Below are 19,987 nucleotides of genomic sequence, written 5' to 3'. Positions count from 1 at the left end.
CCTCTGCAGGTAAGGCTGCAGCTAGTCAGTGCTGCACACAGCGCCCTCTACAGGTATGGCTGCAGCCAGTCAGTGCTGCACACAGCACCCTCTTCAGGTAAGGCTGCTGCCAGTCAGTGCTGCACACAGCACCCTCTACAGGTAAGGCTGCAGCCAGTCAGTGCTGCGCACAGCGCCCTCTACAGGTAAGGCTGCAGCCAGTCAGTGCTGCGCACAGCACCCTCTACAGGTAAGGCTGCAGCCAGTCAGTGCTGCGCACAGCACCCTCTACAGGTAAGGCTGCAGCCAGTCAGTGCTGCGCACAGCACCCTCTACAGGTAAGGCTGCAGCCAGTCAGTGCTGCACACAGCGCCCTCTACAGGTAAGGCTGCTGCCAGTCAGTGCAACGCACAGCGCCCTCTTCAGGTAAGGCTGCAGCCAGTCAGTGCTGCACACAGCTCCCTCTACAGGTAAGGCTGCTGCCGGTCATTGCTGCGCACAGCGCCCTCTACAGGTAAGGCTGCAGCCGGTCAGTGCTGCGCACAGCGCCCTCTACAGGTAAGGCGGCAGCCGGTCAGTGCTGCGCACAGCACCCTCTACAGGTAAGGCTGCAGCCGGTCAGTGCTGCGCACAGCGCCCTCTACAGGTAAGGCTGCAGCCGGTCAGTGCTGCGCACAGCGCCCTCTACAGGTAAGGCTGCAGCCAGACAGTGCTGCGCACAGCGCCCTCTACAGGTAAGGCTTCAGCCAGTCAGTGCTGCGCACAGCGCCCTCTACAGGTAAGGCTGCTGCCGGTCAGTGCTGCGCACAGCGCCCTCTACAGGTAAGGCTGCTGCCGGTCAGTGTTGCGCACATCGCCCTCTACAGGTAAGGCTGCAGCCAGTCAGTGCCGCACACAGCACCCTTAGCAAGTAAGGCTGCAGCTAGTCAGTGCTGCACACAGCACCCTCTTCTGGTAAGGCTGCTGTTAATCAGGCTCCTCAGTGCCACACACAGCACCCTCTACAGGTATGGCTGCAGCAAGTCAGGCTCCTCAGTGCTGCGCACAGCGCCCTCTGCAGGTAAGGCTGCAGCTAGTCAGTGCTGCACACAGCACCCTCTACAGGTAAGGCTGCTGCCAGTCAGTGCTGCACACAGCACCCTCTACAGGTAAGGCTGCAGCCAGTCAGTGCTGTGCACAGCGCCCTCTACAGGTATGGCTGCAGCCAGTCAGTGCTGCACACAGCACCCTCTTCAGGTAAGGCTGCTGCCAGTCAGTGCTGCACACAGCACCCTCTACAGGTAAGGCTGCAGCCAGTCAGTGCTGCGCACAGCGCCCTCTACAGGTAAGGCTGCAGCCAGTCAATGCTGCGTACAGCGCCCTCTGCAGGTAAGGCTGCTGCCAGTCAGTGCTGCACACAGCGCCCTCTACAGGTAAGGCTGCTGCCAGTCAGTGCAACGCACAGCGCCCTCTACAGGTAAGGCTGCAGCCAGTCAGTGCTGCGCACGGCGCCCTCTTCAGGTAAGGCTGCAGCCAGTAAGTGCTGCGCACGGCGCCCTCTACAGGTAAGGCTGCAGCCAGTCAGTGCTGCGCACAGCGCCCTCTACAGGTAATGCTGCAGCCAGTCAGTGCTGCGCACAGCGCCCTCTTCAGGTATGGCTGAAGCCAGTCAGTGATGCGCACAGCGCCCTCTTCAGGTAAGGCTGCAGCCAGTCAGTGCTGCGCCCAGCGCCCTCTACAGGTAAGGCTGCAGCCAGTCAGTGCTGCGCACAGCGCCCTCTACAGGTATGGCTGCAGCCAGTCAGTGCTGCACACAGCGCCCAATGCAGGTAAGGCTGCAGCCAGTCAGTGCTGCGCACAGCGCCCTCTACAGGTAAGGCTGCAGCCAGTCAGTGCTGCGCACAGCGCCATCTTCAGGTATGGCTGCAGCCAGTCAATACTGCGCACAGCGCCCTCTACAGGTAAGGCTGCAGCCAGACAGTGCTGCGCACAGCGCCCTCTACAGGTAAGGCTTCAGCCAGTCAGTGCTGCGCACAGCACCCTCTACAGGTAAGGCCGCAGCCGGTCAGTGCTGCGCACAGCGCCCTCTACAGGTAAGGCTGCAGCCAGACAGTGCTGCGCACAGCGCCCTCTACAGGTAAGGCTTCAGCCAGTCAGTGCTGCGAACAGCGCCCTCTACAGGTAAGGCTGCAGCCAGTCAGTGCCGCACACAGCACCCTTAGCAAGTAAGGCTGCAGCCAGTCAGTGCTGCACACAGCACCCTCTTCTGGTAAGGCTGCTGTTAATCAGGCTCCTCAGTGCCGCACACAGCAACCTCTACAGGTATGGCTGCAGCAAGTCAGGCTCCTCAGTGCTGCGCACAGCGCCCTCTGCAGGTAAGGCCGCAGCTAGTCAGTGCTGCACACAGCGCCCTCTACAGGTATGGCTGCAGCCAGTCAGTGCTGCGCACAGCGCCCTCTTCAGGTAAGGCTGCTGCCAGTCAGTGCTGCACACAGCACCCTCTACAGGTAAGGCTGCAGCCAGACAGTGCTGCGCACAGCGCCCTCTACAGGTAAGGCTGCAGCCAGTCAATGCTGTGTACAGCGCCCTCTACAGGTAAGGCTGCAGCCAGTCAGTGCTGCGCACAGCGCCCTCTACAGGTAAGGCTGCAGCCAGTCAATGCTGCGTACAGCGCCCTCTACAGGTAAGGCTGCAGCCAGTCGGTGCTGCGCACAGCACCCTCTACAGGTAAGGCTGCTGCCAGTCAGTGCAACGCACAGCGCCCTCTTCAGGTAAGGCTGCAGCCAGTCAGTGCTGCACACAGCGCCCTCTACAGGTAAGGCTGCTGCCGGTCATTGCTGCGCACAGCGCCCTCTACAGGTAAGGCTGCAGCCAGTAAGTGCTGCGCACAGCGCCCTCTACAGGTATGGCTGCAGCCAGTCAGTGCTGCGCACAGCGCCCTCTTCAGGTATGGCTGCAGCCAGTTAGTGCTGCGCACAGCGCCCTCTTCAGGTAAGGCTGCAGCCAGTCAGTGCTGCGCACAGCGCCCTCTACAGGTAAGGCTGCAGCCAGTCAGTGCTGCGCACAGCGCCCTCTACAGGTAAGGCTGCAGCCGGTTAGTGCTGCGCACAGCGCCCTCTGCAGGTAAGGCTGCAGCCAGTCAGTGCTGCGCACAGCGCCCTCTACAGGTAAGGCTGCAGCCAGTGAGTGCTGCGCACAGCGCCCTCTTCAGGTATGGCTGCAGCCAGTCAGTGCTGCGCACAGCGCCCTCTGCAGGTATGGCTGCAGCCAGTCAGTGCTGCGCACAGCACCCTCTTCAGGTATGGCTGCAGCCAGTCAGTGCTGCACACAGCGCCCTCTGCAGGTAAGGCTGCAGCCAGTCAGTGCTACGCACAGCGCCCTCTAGAGGTAAGGCTGCTGCTAGCCAGGCTCCTCAGTGTTGTGCACAGCACCCTCTACTGGTCACACTGCAGACAGGCCCCTGAGCGATGAGTGCCGCCTCCCCCCTCAGTCAAGACCCCCAGCCCCGCGCACAGCTCCCCCTGCTGGTGAGGTTCGGGACGGTCAGGTCACAGCGCCCCCTTATGGATCGCTAGGGGTCGGCCCGGGCCTCCAGTGATGGTTCCTGTCAGTCCCCCCCCGGTAGGTGACAGCCGCCCCCCTTCCGCCTCTTTCACCTTCCACCTCAGCCAGGTCAGAGTGCGGCTCCTCCTCCTCTTCCGGCCCGGAGCCAGCGGGGCACCGGGCGCTCTTCATCCGCTTCATGGCGCCGAGTCACGGGCTGGACGAGCCTCCGTCTGGTTTGAACTCCCCTCTCTGCGCCGCCATTCGCGATCCCGCTCGCGTTGCTGGGCGAGAACATGACGTCAGCACAAACACAGCGCAGGGTGCGTGCGCGGCCCCGAGGGCGCTCCCTGCTGGAGAGAGCGGCGGCGCGCACGACGGGAGCGCGCAGTTATTGTCCGTGCGGACGGAGGGCTGTGGCCAGAGATACAGAAGGGTCGTCCTGTAACTGGGTAGAGCTCCGCCCCCCGTGCCCCGCAATGCTCTGAAATGCCTATAGCTGTGCCGGTGACCCGCCTGGCTTGTGTGCTCTATATTCTGCAATTTCTGTCAATTTCTTTTTTTGTTATATAAAGCCTGCTTTTCAGGGCTAGATTGGAATCTGAGTTGAGCTATTTATAGGAGTGACACGTATCAGCCCAGAAGCGACCTGAGGTGACACTGCTAAGATCTGCAGACAGCTGGCCAAGGATTGTTATTAACCAATGGAGAGTAGCTAGGGCATTTGACATCCATGTTGATTATTTACAGCCTACCCCCCCCCCCCCCCCCCTTTCCCCCCCATCAAGCAATTTTTTTTGAGGGGGTAGTGCATTGCGGAAAATAGGGAAAAAGTGATAGTGCTGTGATAAAAATTGTCCATTGCCATGACAGGATATGGGCAATAGCTAACGTAATAGTGTAACTCAAAGTTTCATATATGATAACGCAGCAAACGTTACCCCCAAAAAGTACAGGAAATGTGATGCCACCTATGAAATGCAGCAAACCTTACCCAAGTAACAGAAGATGTCCCCCACAGTGGCGTGGCTACAAACTTCTCTGCTCCATCTGTGCTACTCCTTGATCATGCTACTGAGCTGCTGTGCTTATACACACTTACAATTCTTTCAAAATTATCATATGCAGAACACTTCAGGTCACTATTGCCATGTAAAGTTGCTTAGAAGTGTGATTAAGGAGGATGAGACAGAAAATGTAAATGAGCAAAGAGGGGAGTCCAAGGCTTGGGGGGCAAGAAGACTAGGGGGCGATGGATGTAAAAATGTGTTTTTTTTGTTTAGGTCTCTTTTAAAAAATGTCTCCCGTGCTTGGACAGGACGCATCACACACGGGGCCCCAGCAAAGCACAATGCTACCTGCTACTCCTTGCTTTGTGTCAGGGGCCCGATGATAAGACAACATCAGTGCACCGGCTGTGCTGTATACTTGTCACCATTGGTGCAGTCTTTCTGCTGGAATCACCCATGTCTGCTCTGAACCTCGCCTTGACATGAAATGAATTAACTTTAAATCCTTTAACGAGAATCTGTTATGGCGGACAATGATGACACCACTTGCCTTTCACGAGAATCTGTTCTGGAGGGCAAGTCTGCCATTGTGACCAGTGGGTAATGCCGGGGAATCAGGGTTTGATTCCGGTTCGAAGTGGGAGCCTGAGACCCATGCTGTATAAGTACTGTACCTGCCCTGACTGTGCTTTGCAGATCAGGCATCTGTGGTCAGATGGACCCAGCGGAAGACAAACCAATTTGAACGCATTTGCCAAGAATGTGTTATGGAGGGCAAGTCTGCCATTCATTCAACTGTGTGAAACTGTTAATGGTACTTTCTCAGTACCATGGTGACTGACCAGGGGTAATGGCCGGGGAATCCTGGTTCAATTCCGGTCTGGAGTGGAAGGCTAAGAAACAGCTACCACCACCACACATTCAAGGAAGGCAGCAGGCACGCTGTGGGCAATGGAGCAGGAACGGCTACCACCACACATCCAAGGAAGGCAGCAGGCATGGCATGCACATCCCGAGGTAGTGACCAAAAATAACAATAAAGGAGGACTTTCGAGGGCTTGCTGTATTTGAAATTAATTAACTTTAAATCCTTTAACGAGAATCTGTTATGGCGGACATTGATGACACCACTTGCCACAACAGCTAGGTATATGCTGTGATGAGGTGGGCTCACTGAACACAACAGCTCGGTATATGCTGTGATGAGGTGGGTTCACTGAACACAACAGTTAGGTATATACAGTGATGAGGTGGGTTCACTGAACACAACAGCTAGGTAGGTATATGCAGTAATGGGTATTACAATGTACAGCTGCCTATTACAGACACAGGTACAGTAGTCACTGAATGTGCTGGGCCTGGGCTGGCAGTGGCACAAACAGTATGAATTACAAAAGCTGTCTATGCAACACAAGTGCAGTAATGGGTATTACACAATATGCAGCTGACTTACACAGGTACCGTAGTCACTGTCTGAATGTGCTGAGCTGCCTGGCAGTGGCACTGGCACACACACAGTATGAATTCAATCCATGGGCATTCACGATCTCGCCCTGACCTGGCTTTCATTCTACCTCTCCAACCGCTCCTTCACAACCTCCTTCAATGAGTCCTCGTCCACCCCCAACCACCTCTCAGTGGTAGTCCCCCAAGGCTCGGTCATTGGCCCCCTACTGTTCTCCCTATACACATCCTCCATTGGCAAGGTTATCTCCTCCATGGGTTTTAACTATCATCTGTATGCAGATGACACTCAATTCTACCTCTACACCCCTGACATATCCACCACTACCATGGACAAGGTCTCCTCCTGCCTATCTGCCATCTCCTCCTGGATGTCCGCTAGGTTCCTGAAATTAAATCTAAACAAAATGGAATTTATGATCTTCCCACCCTGGTTATCCCTGGACCTCCCAGATGTGCAGGTCACTGTTAACCACACTACCATTCACCCTACCTCTCAAGCCCGCTGTCTGGGTGTCACCCTGGACTCCGCACTCTCCTTCACTCCCCACATCCAAAACCTCACAAAGTCTTGCAACTTCCACCTTCGTAACATCTGTAAGATTCACCCTTTCCTGACCCCTGCCACCACCAAACTACTCATCCATGCCCTCATAATTTCCCGCCTCGACTACTGCAATGCCCTTCTGTCTGGTCTCCCTAAGACCCAAATAGCCCCACTGCAGTCCATCATGAATGCGGCAGCCAGAATTATCCACTCCTCCCATCGCTCCACCAGGGCAGCTCCCCTCTGTAATCCCTCCACTGGCTTCCTATCCAGTCCAGAATCAGATTCAAGATATGTGTCTGACTTACAAATCCGTCCACAAAACCTGTCCAACCTACATTTCTGATCTTACTCAGAGATACACACCTAGCCGCTTACTCCGCTCCTCCAATGAACTTCGCCTGACCGTTCCCCGCATCACCCAGTCCCATGCACGCCTCCAAGACTTCTCAAGAGCCGCTCCAACACTATGGAACTCCCTACCTCCACCCATTAGGGCAGCCCCCTCCTTCAACACCTTCAAGAAGGCCCTTAAAGGAGAACTGTAGTGAGAGGGATATGAAGGCTGCCATATTTATTTCCTTTTAACCACTTACCGACCAGGGGATTTTTCACTGATCAGTGCTGCGTGGGCTCTACAGCCCGCAGCACCGATCAGGAGTGCAGCAGAGCGATCAGACTACCTCCCTTTTTTCCCCACTAGGGGGATGTCCTGCTGGGGGGGTCTGATCGCCGCCAGCTGCATTTGCTTAGCGGGGGGGGGGGGCTCTTCAAAGCCCCCCTGTGAGCTGCGCAGGACGGATTTCCGTCCTGCGCATTGAAGGATAGGCTTCAGCCTATCATATGCAGGCGATCCCCGGCCAATCAGAGGCCGGGGATCGCCGATCTGCCTTACGGCGCTGCTGCGCAGCAGCGCCGTATGATGTAAACAGCGGGGATTTCTTCCCCGCCTGTTCACATTTTGCCGGCGAGCCGCGATCGGCAGCTCTCCGGCTGTTCACGGAGACACCCTCCGTGAACTGACATGGAAAGGCCGCTCGATTGAGCGGCCGTTTCCATGGTAGCCCGCAGACGACCAGTTTACGCCAATCAGCGTTAGCTGGTCGTCTAGAGGTTAAGCAATACCAGTTGCCTGGCAGCCCTGATGGTCTATTTGCCTAAAGAAGTGTCTGAATCACACTAGAAACCAGCATGCAGCTAATCTTGTCATATCTGTCTAAATTTGTCAGAAACACCTGATCTGCTGCATGGTTGTTCAGGGCCTATGGCTGAAAGTATTAGAGGCAGAGGATTAGCTGAATAGCCAGGCAACTGGTATTGCTTAAAAGGAAATAAATATGGCAGCCTCCATTTACCTCTCACTACAGTTCTCCTTTAAAACTCACCTTTTCACTCTGGCTTACCACCCCTCACAATTGCTCTAAACCCACAGCTGAACTCTGGTCCCCTACCTCTCGTGTCCCTACGTCTCCCTCTAGATTGTAAGCCTTTGGGCAGGGTCCTCCTCCTTTTGTGTTCCACCTGATCATGACCATTACTGTGAACCCATGCTCCCCCCCAGTGACTGACTGAGCATTACCTTGTACTCATACTGTGCTGTGTCATCTGGCGTTCTTGTATTCCTGTATTGTCATATTGCTGTTTGTCACCCCTAAATATTGTCTGTAACCTAAACTAATGTCCAGCGCTGCGTAATATGTTGGCGCTTTATAAATACAATAAATAATAATAATAATTACAAAAGCTGTCTATGCAACACAAGTGCAGTAATGGGTATTACACAATGTGCAGCTGACTGACACAGGTAGTCACTGTCTGATTGTGCTGGGCCTGGGCTGGCACAAACACAGTATGAATTACAAAAGCTGTCTATGCTACATAAGTGTCAGTGGGACACACAGAAAAAAAAATACATCACAATAGCAAGTTTAGCTCTCAAAAGAGCTGTTGGGTGCTATTTTAGCAATAAGAAACAGCCAGGAGCAAGCTAACAAGAGCCTAACTAATCTTTCCCTATGAGAGTCCGCCAGCAACTTGCCCTTCTCTCACTATTGCAGGCACACGAGTGAGTGTAATGGCTGGCGCTCCCTGCCTTATATATATGGGGGGGGGGGGGGGGGGGGCTCCAGGACTGAGTGTAGCCTAATTGGCTACAATGTGCCTGCTGACTGTGATGTAGAGGGTCAAAGTTGACCTTAATGAAGCAATATGGGGGCGAACCGAACTTCTGGGAAAGTTCGCCGGCGAAGGCAAACCACCCAAAGTTCGCCTGGAACCGTTCGGGACATCTCTAGTGGGCAGGAGCAGTGCAGAAAGCCACCTAAAACTGCTCTTGCCACCTGGGGGGACCGTCCACAACTGCTTCCACCACTAAGGAGATTACCCACACAACCTCCTCCAACAAGCATACAAAAAACACTGAATAGGTAAGACTGACTTCAAAGCAGCACCTGTCTTATAATCTGCAGAAGCTTGTCAGAAAATTAAAGACATAGTATGTGCATTCATACTGCAGTACCAAATTATTCAAGGGGTGAACTGACCCCCGTACACATAATAGGTGGAACTCTAGTAATAATAAAAACTTGCATGAAATCTAATTGCACTATTTGCATACATTTCCATTCAGTTGCACTAGTGGAGTATTTTCGCTTCCAAAATGGTTTGTATGAAAATGCATTCCGTATTAGACCCTTTCACCATATTGAGGTCCCTCCAAAGTCAAAAGGGGCCCTACCAATAGTATAGGACTTGGAAGCCAACTTATCTGTGGGATTCCAATACAAACACACCTTTTGCACACCTTTGTTTGTATTTTTGAAATCTCACACGTAATTTGGTCTAGTAGGGAATGCATACATCCTCCACTAGTACAAATTAATGCAAAAGTATGAAAACAGTGTAACTAGATTTCATGCAAGTTGTTTTTTTTTATCAACACTAGAGTTTCACCTGTTTTGTGCAATTGTGGGTCTCCCTTTAAAGAGAATCTGTATTGTTAAAATCGCACAAAAGTAAACATACCAGTGTGTTAGGGGACATCTCCTATTACCCTCTGTCACAATTTCGCCGCTCCTCGCCGCATTAAAAGTGGTTAAAAACAGTTTTAAAAAGTTTGTTTATAAACAAACAAAATGGCCACCAAAACAGGAAGTAGGTTGATGTACAGTATGTCCACACATAGAAAATACATCCATACACAAGCAGGCTGTATACACCTTTCCTTTTGAATCTCAAGAGATCATTTGTGTGTTTCTTTCCCCGTCTGCTCTCATGCACTGAAGTTTTAGGCTGTTTCTTCCTGCAGAGTGCAGACAGCTGTGCCTGTAATTCCTCAGTATGTGAAAGCCCAGCCAGCTCAGAGGAGGATTTATCCAGCTTGTAAAAGATAAGAGAGAAGAGAGAAGCTGCCCTTATCTAAATAATACACAGGCAGTGTGCATAGAGGGGGGAGATGCATCACAGAACCACAACACTGAAGAACTTGGCAGCCTTCCAGACACAGGCTGACAAGTCTGACAAGAGAGAGATAAGTGGATTTATTACAGAGATGGTGATAGTAGAACGGGCTGCAGTAAGCCAGAACACATTAGAATAGTTTTTGGAACTTGTAGGATGATAAAAAACAGGATGCAATTTTTGTTACGGAGTCTCTTTAAAGCAGAATATAACCCTGCATTTCAACTTTGCTCTAAAACATTATTTACAGTATATTATATGCAACCAGCATTTTTTTTTTTACTAGACCAGCCTTGGAAGGGTTACACGGTGCTTTAAAGTTCCTGGAGATTTCTGCAGACGCATCTGAAGCTGAAATAGATACATTTTGTTTTCATAAATGTATCTAAGTGTTGAATGTGACTCATCTCTCTGACTGAGAAGGAGTTGGAGGACAGCCAAAGAGTGTGTAACATTTCTCAATAGATACTGTACATATAACTAAATAGAATGTAACAATCTGAACTTCTGCATATCTCTCCACAGAACTTTAAACCTCTGTGTTTAACCCTTCCAATGCTGGTCTAGGAAAATGCTTTTTGCATATAATAAGCTGTAAATAATGTTTTAGAGCAAAGTTGAAATGCAGGGTTATATTCCGCTTTAATTTTGAGGTGATAGTGGGCAGGGAGAATATCAATTCAGCCCTTGTATATTGTGGTTCTGCAGTTTGAATGCACATGCTAGCTATGCCTTTATTTGCTGAAGGGCTTCTGCAGACTATTTATAAGGCAGGAGCTGCTTTGAAGTCAGTCTTAAAGGGAACCTAAACTGAGGATATGGATTTTTCCTTTTAAACAATACCAGCTGTCAGACTCTCCTGCTGATGTATTTAGCTGTAGTAGTGGCTGAATCACATACCTGAAACAAGCTTGCAGCTAATCCAGTATGACTTCAGTCAGAACACCTGATCTGCATGCTTGTTCAGGGTCTGTGGCTAAAAGTATTAGAGGCAGAGGATCAGCAAGACTGCCAGGCAACTGGTATTCTTTTAAAAGGAAAAATCCATATCCTTCTCAGTTTAGGTTCCCTTTAAAAATAAAAGTCAGCTTCCATATCCGTCTCACTGCAGATTCCCTTTCAGAAAAGGAATTGTTCCTCTGATAATTTGCAGAATGTTCCACATTAGCACTGTATTCACAGCATGGTCCCGAAGCCTCACAATGTGCTACTTCTCAGGGTACATACCTATACTGGCGTATAAGACGGCCTCCAACTTTTCCAGTTAAAATATATATATGGGATTAAATATGGGATTAAAGTGAACCTCCAGACTGAAAATCTATTCAGCAGCACTGAAAAGGCTTGGTGTTTCTTTAAGTTTCACAGCATCAGAACTTTGTTTCTCTTACCCAAGCCTCATTTTTAGCTGCACAGAAGAAAACTGCCTGGGCATTTTTCCCTTGATGCTGTGCAAAGCATGATGGGATTTCTGATGTTGTTCTCATTCTGCTGTTTTGGTGCAAATTTGTTTTTGAATTTGAGATTTGAAGCCTAACGGGCGCAGCTGGGAGGGGTGATCAGGACACAGGACAGTTGGAACTGTCTCATGCTCCTTGTCACCTCCTTTCAACCAAAAAGATGGCTGCCCCCATGAAATCACAAACATTTGCCTGTTCTTTTAAAACAGGGTGGGTAAGAGATTGTATTACCTATCTATTTTAATTAACATAACTAATGTAACTTAATGAAAGTATGTTTGTTTAGGCTGAAGTTCCCCTTTAAGGTGGCCATACAATTATAGATTTGCAGCAGATTCAACTATCAGATTTCTGTCAGATGCCTGTCCAGTCTAATCTGACAGGAATCTATCTGATGTGTGCCACACACCAGGAACAAATTTCCAATAGATTTCAGAATGAAATCTATTGGAAATAGATCTAAATGCATTATTGGACCATTAGATCCAATGCAACTCTATGGACCATCGATCTGCTGCTAGCAGCTCATTGACCTAGATTTTCCATTGAGTCCGATAGATCAAATTGTTAAAAATCATCCACTACTCGATCGGCTGATTTGATAGAATCGATTTACGATCAATCGCTGAAATCGACTAGTGTATGGGCCCCTTTACCTATTCAGTGTTTTTTAAATGCTTGTGGGGGGAGGTTGTGTGGGCACGTGAGCGTCCCAGGATAAAGTTCCGTGGCCACAGTGAGCTTCAAGTGAGCAGGCCTGTGCTACTACACAGGTGTGAGCCATTGATATCCAGGTCCTTCCACTTCCATCTCCGCAACATCGGCACACTTCGCCTTTACCTGACCCCTGACACTGCCAAACTCCTGGTCTATGCTCTGGCAATCTTCTGTCTGGACTACTGTAATGCCTTCCTCTCTGGACTTCCTGAGACCAGACCCCCCCCCCCCCCCCCCCCCCGCTATGAATGTAGCTGCCAGGCTCATTTTGCTCCTCCCATTGCTCTTCTTCACAGGTCCCTTCACTGGATCTTTGCCCCTCCTACAGTATTACATTTAAACTGCTCTGCCTGGCATACAAATCCAGCCACCATACCTCGCCCTTGCACTTCTCGGATTGCATTCAGAGATGCTTCCCAACTCGCTCCTCCAACACTCTACAGATGTCCGTCCCTCACATCATTTGCTCGCTCACGTGGCTGCAGGACTTCTCCAGAGCAACTCTTACTATATGGAACTCCCCCCCCCCCCTTCCCCATTAGGCTCACTCCGTCCTTCAAGCAAGCTTTAAAGACCCATCTATTCTCCATTGCTTACCCACCATGTTCATAGCTCTATCCCCCCTTCCCTAGGACTGACACTGAGCTGCTTAGATTGTAAGCCTACTTGGCAGGGCCCTCCTTCCCATGTGCTCTTCTACCCCACCATTTGGACTCAGAGACTCATCTGGTATACTTATCCCTACACTGTTACATTACTATTTTGTGTACCATTGTTGAATGTTATAATGTTCCTGTGTAATGCTGGCTGATGTTGTAAAGTGTCCCCTGTCTATTGTATAGTGCTGAGTGATGTGTTAGTGCTTTATAAATAAAGTTGATTAATAATAATAATCATCATCATTCTAGACAAGATGTAAACTGGTAAGAATTCTTTTAATCGAAAAGTAAACAAAAGATTACAGCTGGAAAAAAATGGAAGAACTGTCTCAAAGCAAACCTGTCACAATGAACATTTTCAAGAATACATTTGCTGAACTGACAGTCACAGGAGCCCAGTGAACTGGTGATGCAACCCACCATCTCCTTCTAGCGATCTCCGCTGTCCCCATCTGTGTGCCCCGATGCTACAGATGTCTGACTCTGAGAGAGAGATGTGCACTGAATGCGTCCCAAATATGGATGAATGAGCAGTTTAGTGAGAAGGGAGACGCCCCCCCCCCCCCCCCCCCGTATCCGAGAAGGGGAGACAGCACCCGCCCGTGTCCGAGAAGGGGAGACTGCACCCCCCGTGTCCGAGAAGGGGAGACGGCACCCGCCCGTGTCCGAGAAGGGGCGACGGCAGAGAGGGTTCCATCTACCTGAATGGCCTCTTCTTGCTGTGGTGCTTCACCTTCTCCATACTTCCTGTTTCACAACAGGAGATCCGGCCGTGAAGGAGGAAGTGTCGGGAGGATGGATCAGTATGGCAAGAGGCGGTCATACAGGTGAATTAACCGTCATGGCCCCTTCTCAGATACAAGCAGGTGCCATTTCCCTTCTCGCAAAACTGTGCCCCCCTAGTCCCAACTACAACCAGCATTTCTGACCATGGTCATGTTGTGTCACATGACCACTATGGAACGCCAGGCCACATGACCACTAACAAATGCAGTGTCATTCTCCCAGGCGACCTAGAGTAGAAAGGAAATGTCCTTGTAGTTGGGAAAAAGCATGAAAAACAAACAAATGCGTGCTGTTGTAACAAGAAACCAAAAAAACATTTTTGCCAATCAACAGTAAAGCCAAATAACTAAATGTTTTCCTTCTTAAACAGGTGGTCAAGATGGCAGCCTCCAAACATCTCTACCAACATGTGTACTTTGAAATGTATGGACAGTATTTGTACATCTCTCCCACACTCTTCGGAAGATTAAAAACAAAAAACGGGTCTAAACTCCATTTTTACTACCCCCAAAAACTATGTGATGTCAGCAGAAATCAGATAAGAGGCATAGAAATAGGATTAAAAAAGACTTGACTTAATCAGAGGTGCCTATCTCTGACCTGATATGTCTAAAAGGAGCAAAGGCAGATGTTAATGCTAAGCAGGCAGACACAGGGCAGTCAATTTCTGAATATATATGAAATATATTTCTTATAAGAGGCCAGTGGATTTCAGCCTCTCCACATGGAAGTCCATACCAGGTTTCAGTGAGTGGAGCTGCACTTTAATCCTGCGGTCATCAAAATATAAAAACGCACATGTGGAATTTCAACAAGATCTCCATACTTTGAGCAAATGTGTTTTTAAATGTGACAGGTCCACTTAAACTAGGAAAAAAAGAGGCAATACAACTGCCCCAAAACCACTACGAGTAAAGCCATGCTGTATCTCTCTTAAAACTATGTACTGGGACATTACGGTGAACATGGTGAATCCTGCAAATAAAACGCGGTTATAACAGGTAGTGCAATGGCAGCGGTCACCGGTCGCACTACCTCCGTCCCAGGAAGACTTGCTAAGTCGTTATGTCAGTAGCGTACTACATTTTACTTTGCACTCTTGTATGGTAAGGAAGCAAAGGTGAGGTTATCCATGGATATAGTGCAGGCCACTACTGCCCCCCCATGGCCAGTGAAGGGATTAAGTGGAGTCCGTATATGTTGTGTAGAGAGGCAGGTCCAAGTTCTATGGTTGGTTTAACGAAAGTACATTATGTCGCACATCAGGTAATGCCATCACCACAACAGTCCGCCTTTGTAGTTGAACTTCAGCTTCAGGAGATATTTGAGGTTCACCTGGGCGATGTCATATACAATATATCTGCAGAGGTGAGTTAAGGCACACAAACAATATTGGTATTTAAAACAAAACAACAATTATTTAATACAACATTCAATCCAGTAGTGAAAAGACTCAAAGCGCTCAAGAGATGCAGCCACTGCGCTGGTCTGGTTTAGGGTCCTCAGCAACCTCATAGGGAACAGTTCTCCAAGCTTTGTGATTGGCTGAATAGTGGGATGTAGTTTAGTACAACCTATATGAAATCTAGCAGTTCAGGGAGGTTTCCTGCTGGGACCCCTAACCGAGACTAATGCTGCAGCCACTTATGGTGCACTCAGTAGGTCATCCTGGAGCATCAGGGAGTCTAGCCCAATGACTCCTTACTGAACAAGTGTCGGCTCCAGCCTTGGTTCAGACCCGTCTGCTGTGTCAAAGGTGGTATTCTTTAAGTAATACTAAATGGATAAAAAAATGAGATACTCACCTATGAAGAGGGAAGGGTTTGGATTGCATGGAGCATTCCCGCTCCTCTCCCCGTGCCCTTTTTCTTTTAAGATTCTGAGAAGCTGGTGTAGTGTTCTAGCTGCAAGTGAGTCCATACAATGTCTATCTAAAAGCAATCTCGACATAACTGTAAATCACAGTGCACTGGTGAAACACCCCCCCCCCCCCCCTCAAGCGATTAAGCCCTTCTGCTGAGTCATAACAAATGACCATGATTCCTCTCACCTGCAACAAGTGAAACCACAACACCACCTGGTCTGGAGGAGGGGCCTGTACTGGAGGAGGGTAAGTAGCTGGCGGCCTCCCTACTACTGCAGGGCCTGCTGAAGAAAGGCGAGGACTGAAAGCCCTCCCACAGATCTGGGCTTTTTCACTACTACAGGGCCTGAACTAGAGGGAGGTAAGGTGAATACAGCAGGCCTGGCCTTAGGATTCACTGCACCCTGAGCGAAACCGGATTCTCTTGCCCCCCCATTCTCTTTACACGCATACACATATACACGCACACACACACACAGGCCCATATATAGCACCAAGAATTTGCAACACTTGTTATAGCTGTGGTGCATCCCTCCCCCAAAAATGCCCTCAGACTCAGTATAGGTAGGTAGGCAGGTATAGGTGCTCTCACTATAGGATCTCATGTGTAGGTGCCCTCAGTGTAGGTAGCCAAGCATAGGCAGTATAGTTGCCACAGTGAAGGTAGCTAGTATAGTAGCCCTCAGTATAGGTAGTATAGTTGCCCCCAGTGTAGGTAGCATAGTTGCCCCCAGTGTAGGTAGTATAGTTGCCCCATATAGATAGCACAGCTGCCCCCAGTGTAGTAGCATAGTTGCCCCCAGTTTAGTAGCATAGCTGCCCCCAGTGTAGGTAGTATGCCCCCAGTGTAGGTAGTATGCCCCCAGTGTAGTAGCATAGCTGCCCCCAGTGTAGGTAGTATGCCCCCAATGTAGTAGCATAGCTGCCCCCAGTGTAGGTAGTATGCCCCCAGTGTAGTAGCATAGCTGCCCTCAGTGTAGTACCATAGCATAGTTGCCCCCGGTGTAGGTAGTTTGCCCCCAGTGTAGGTAGTATAGTTGCCCCATATAGATAGCACAGCTGCCCCCAGTGTAGTAGCATAGTTGCCCCCAGTTTAGTAGCATAGCTGCCCCCAGTGTAGGTAGTATGCCCCCAGTGTAGGTAGTATGCCCCCAGTGTAGTAGCATAGCTGCCCCCAGTGTAGGTAGTATGCCCCCAATGTAGGTGGTATGCCCCCAATGTAGTAGCATAGCTGCCCCCAGTGTAGGTAGTATGCCCCCAGTGTAGTAGCATAGCTGCCCTCAGTGTAGTACCGTAGCATAGCTGCCCCCGGTGTAGGTAGTTTGCCCCCAGTGTAGTAGCATAGCTGCCCCCAGTGTAGGTAGTATGCCCCCAGTGTAGTAGCATAGCTGCCCCCAGTGTAGGTAGTATGCCCCCAGTGTAGTAGCATAGCTGCCCCCAGTGTAGGTGGTATGCCCCCAGTCAATCCCCCCCCCTTCTGCGGCAGTGGGCTGGGCAGAGACTGACTCACCTGACTTCCACGCTCCAGCGCCGACGTCCCTATTCTCTCCCCGCCTCCGCTCCATCTGTAGTTAGAGCAGGGCTACAAGAAAATGGCTGCCGATTGTCCACATTTATTGTAGTCCTGCTCCAGTTACAGATGGAGAGGACGCAGTGGGAGACAGCGGGACGGCAAGGACCGCTCAGGTCGCTCATATCAAAGGCCGGCCCTGGAATACAGGGCCTGTACTGGAGGGAGGGAAAGTGAAGGGTCCCTTCCACTAGGACCACCTGGAGTAGTTCTCCCTGGATTTGTGCCGTTATACCCTCACTTTGCTCTGACACCACCTAAGTGAGGGTTACAAGATTTTACTATTTAACAGCAGTTTATAAACGCACTAGTAAAAAGGACCGCCTGTTAAAAAATGGACACTAGGCACCGGCCGCTAAAATCGGCAATGCACATACCGACGCTTACTGCTCACCCGTCCCCCACCACTGTCCAAAGTATATGCACACAGGGAGATGTTGCTTGCTTGGCAGTTGAAAAAAGCTGTTATTTCCCACAATGCAATGAGGTTCTCAGACAGCAAACTGTCAAGTCTGGAAGCAGTCACACACAGACGCACGCACGCACGCACGCGTTTTAATACATAGGATAAAGACCAGGTCTATATAATCATTGATGTTTTTTGCTTTCAGGAAATCAGGCCCTTGGTGCCATTGTGATTGCAAGAAAGGATACTCGTTATACAGCAGGCTAGTGTCATTGACAGTAGGAATTCCCTTCCCCAGAGGAACATCCACTCCATCAAGCTGGACAGTAGCAGCGGGATCAGGTGCGGTTCGGCCCAAACCTGCACGACACAAGAGAAAACAACAACAATTTCAGCAATGTTATTATTGATTTATAAAGCGCCGACATATTCCGTGGTGCTGTACAAAGTAAGAAACAAACATGGGGTACAAAATAATACAGACAAATGGTAAACACAAATATACTAAATACAGAGCTTGTATAAAACACAGAATTGGTCATTACAGTGACAAAATCAATACATTTCAAGACACAAAAGTGCGAGAGAGCCCTGCCCTTGTGAGCTTACAATCTAAAGGAATGGGGGTGGGGGAGTACACAATCTTCATACCTAGAGGCAGTGTGTTTTAGGATATCTAGTAGGAGTGCAACTTGGCCTTATGACAAAGAGAGAACCAATGTCTGGCCACACCCCCCTCATCACCAGTAATGTGATTGGGAAACCTGCACAGCTGTACATTTTATATAGACATATTAAAGCGGACCCGAACTCTTCCATAGCACACAAGGAGAAAGGTTTTATTCCAGCTATAGTTGCTGAAGTAATTTACTGCTCTGTGTTCTGTGTTTGATTAGGCAGATTAACCTGTCTAATTAGTTCTCATCAGCAGCTCTAGACTGCAGGAGATCTACCAAGGCACTTATGCTGGGAATACACGTCTCATTTTTGAGGCAGGCAGATGACTCGATAGATAATTTCTGACATGTCCGATCTCCCGTTCGATCTTTTTGTTGCTCAATTTCTGATAGAAGTGAATGGAGAAAGATAAGAAAAACGAGCGGAAGATAAGAGAATTGACTGCAGAACCGAGCCGCAAAAACGATCGAGCAGAGAATCGAGCGGCAGAAATGAACCGTGTATGCCCAGCATAAAGGTACCCATACAATAATTTTGGCATTCGATTGACCAGACCGATCTCTCTCTGATTGGGACTGATCAGAGAGATCTGTGGCAGCCATCAACCGCAGGAAAATTCCCAATCAATTTCAAAATGAAATCTTTCGGGAATTGGCCTAGTGAAGCCCTCTTCGTAGCTAGTGTCCTCTTCCTCAACACACGCGCCCCACAGTACGCTGGCAACGCACATGAATAGGCGCCGGTAGACTTGGGCGCAGGATACAGCCGGTATATGGCTGATCCTGCTGCTGCACAAGTCCCAGGGCTCTTCTGAATGATCTGTGCTGCATGGGCTCTCCAGCCCACAGCACAGATCACGTTGCAGCCAGGGCGACCAGACTCCCCCCCCCCCCCCTCTTTTTTCCACACTAGGGTGCTCCTCAAAGCCCCCCTCCACAGCGATTTCCGCCCTCCCTCTCCTTCCCTACCTCTCCCTCACGCTGTGGGCGGCACAGGACGGCAATCCGTCCTGCGCCGCCTAGGATAGGCTTCAGCCTATCAGATGCGGGCGATCCCCAACCAATCAGAGGCCGGGGATCGCCGATCTCCTTTACGGAGATGTATGATGTAAACAGCAGGGATTTCTTTCCCGCGTGTTTACATTTAGCCTGTGAGCCGCGATCGGAGGCTCGCAGGCTGCTCACGGAGACACCCTCCGTGAACTAACATGGGGCAGTTTCCATGGGAAACCACTTGCGACCTGCTGACGCCTATCGGCGTTAGGCGGTCGTTAAGTGGTTACTATTCCCCCTCCAGGCCGCCATGGATAGTGGGGGAATGAAATAATTTGGGTTCCAGCTATTGTTGGAGGCCAAATTATAGTGTTTTTATAAGTAACTCCAGCTCCGTTTTCTGACAGCGCCGAAGTTACTCAACTGAGTGCCGCTATAGATATAATTCCTATTACAGTCTATGGTGGCGCTGGCTTCGCCCAAATTTTCCTGCGCTGAAAAGCTCTGCTCCGCCGGCAACCACGTGGGGCGCGTGTATTTGAGGAAGAATATGGAGATTGCCGCGGACACACACAGGTAAAGTATTCACGCTCGGGGGTTCGGGGGGGGGGGGGGGGTGGGGGTGTTGGGGGCTAGTGGGGCGGTGTGTGTCAGATTTTGCAGCATGTCCGATCGCTATAATTGGTTGCATCGTCGATCTGGCATGCTCTTGGCGGCACAGATTTTCATCTGATTTGATATTATTGGAAAGTCGATCGTCCGCCAAGTCACCTGATGTATGGCCATCTTGAGACTTAACCCTTTCAAGTGAATCCAAGTAAAACTTCAGTTTTCTTTTTTTTTAAGGATTTCCATAAACTGTAACAAATAATTA

The 19,987-nt window shown here is 50.0% G+C and overlaps 2 protein-coding genes across 3 annotated transcripts in view; both read right to left on the bottom strand.

Moving 5' to 3' along the window:
* Positions 1-3,812, bottom strand: part of LIN9 (lin-9 DREAM MuvB core complex component) — a 54,755-nt gene extending 50,943 nt beyond the window's left edge. Inside the window, exon 1 of the mRNA XM_068232820.1 lies at positions 3,615-3,812. Within this exon, the coding sequence (XP_068088921.1) occupies positions 3,615-3,702 (88 nt within the window). The 5' untranslated portion in view covers positions 3,703-3,812. The remainder of the gene's footprint in view (positions 1-3,614) is intronic.
* A 9,562-nt stretch (positions 3,813-13,374) lies between these two features.
* PARP1 (poly(ADP-ribose) polymerase 1) overlaps positions 13,375-19,987 on the bottom strand; it is a 98,871-nt gene continuing 92,258 nt past the window's right edge. For both annotated transcript variants that reach the window (XM_068232818.1, XM_068232819.1), the window contains exons 22-23: positions 17,692-17,803; positions 13,375-14,963 (exon numbers count right to left, since the gene is read on the bottom strand). In XM_068232818.1, the coding sequence (XP_068088919.1) occupies positions 14,879-14,963; positions 17,692-17,803 (197 nt within the window). In that variant the 3' untranslated portion in view covers positions 13,375-14,878. The remainder of the gene's footprint in view (positions 14,964-17,691; positions 17,804-19,987) is intronic.

This window comes from Hyperolius riggenbachi, chromosome 4 (genome assembly GCF_040937935.1).
Source record: "Hyperolius riggenbachi isolate aHypRig1 chromosome 4, aHypRig1.pri, whole genome shotgun sequence".
Taxonomy (NCBI): domain Eukaryota; kingdom Metazoa; phylum Chordata; class Amphibia; order Anura; family Hyperoliidae; genus Hyperolius; species Hyperolius riggenbachi.
This window is presented reverse-complemented; position numbering and strand designations above follow the sequence as displayed.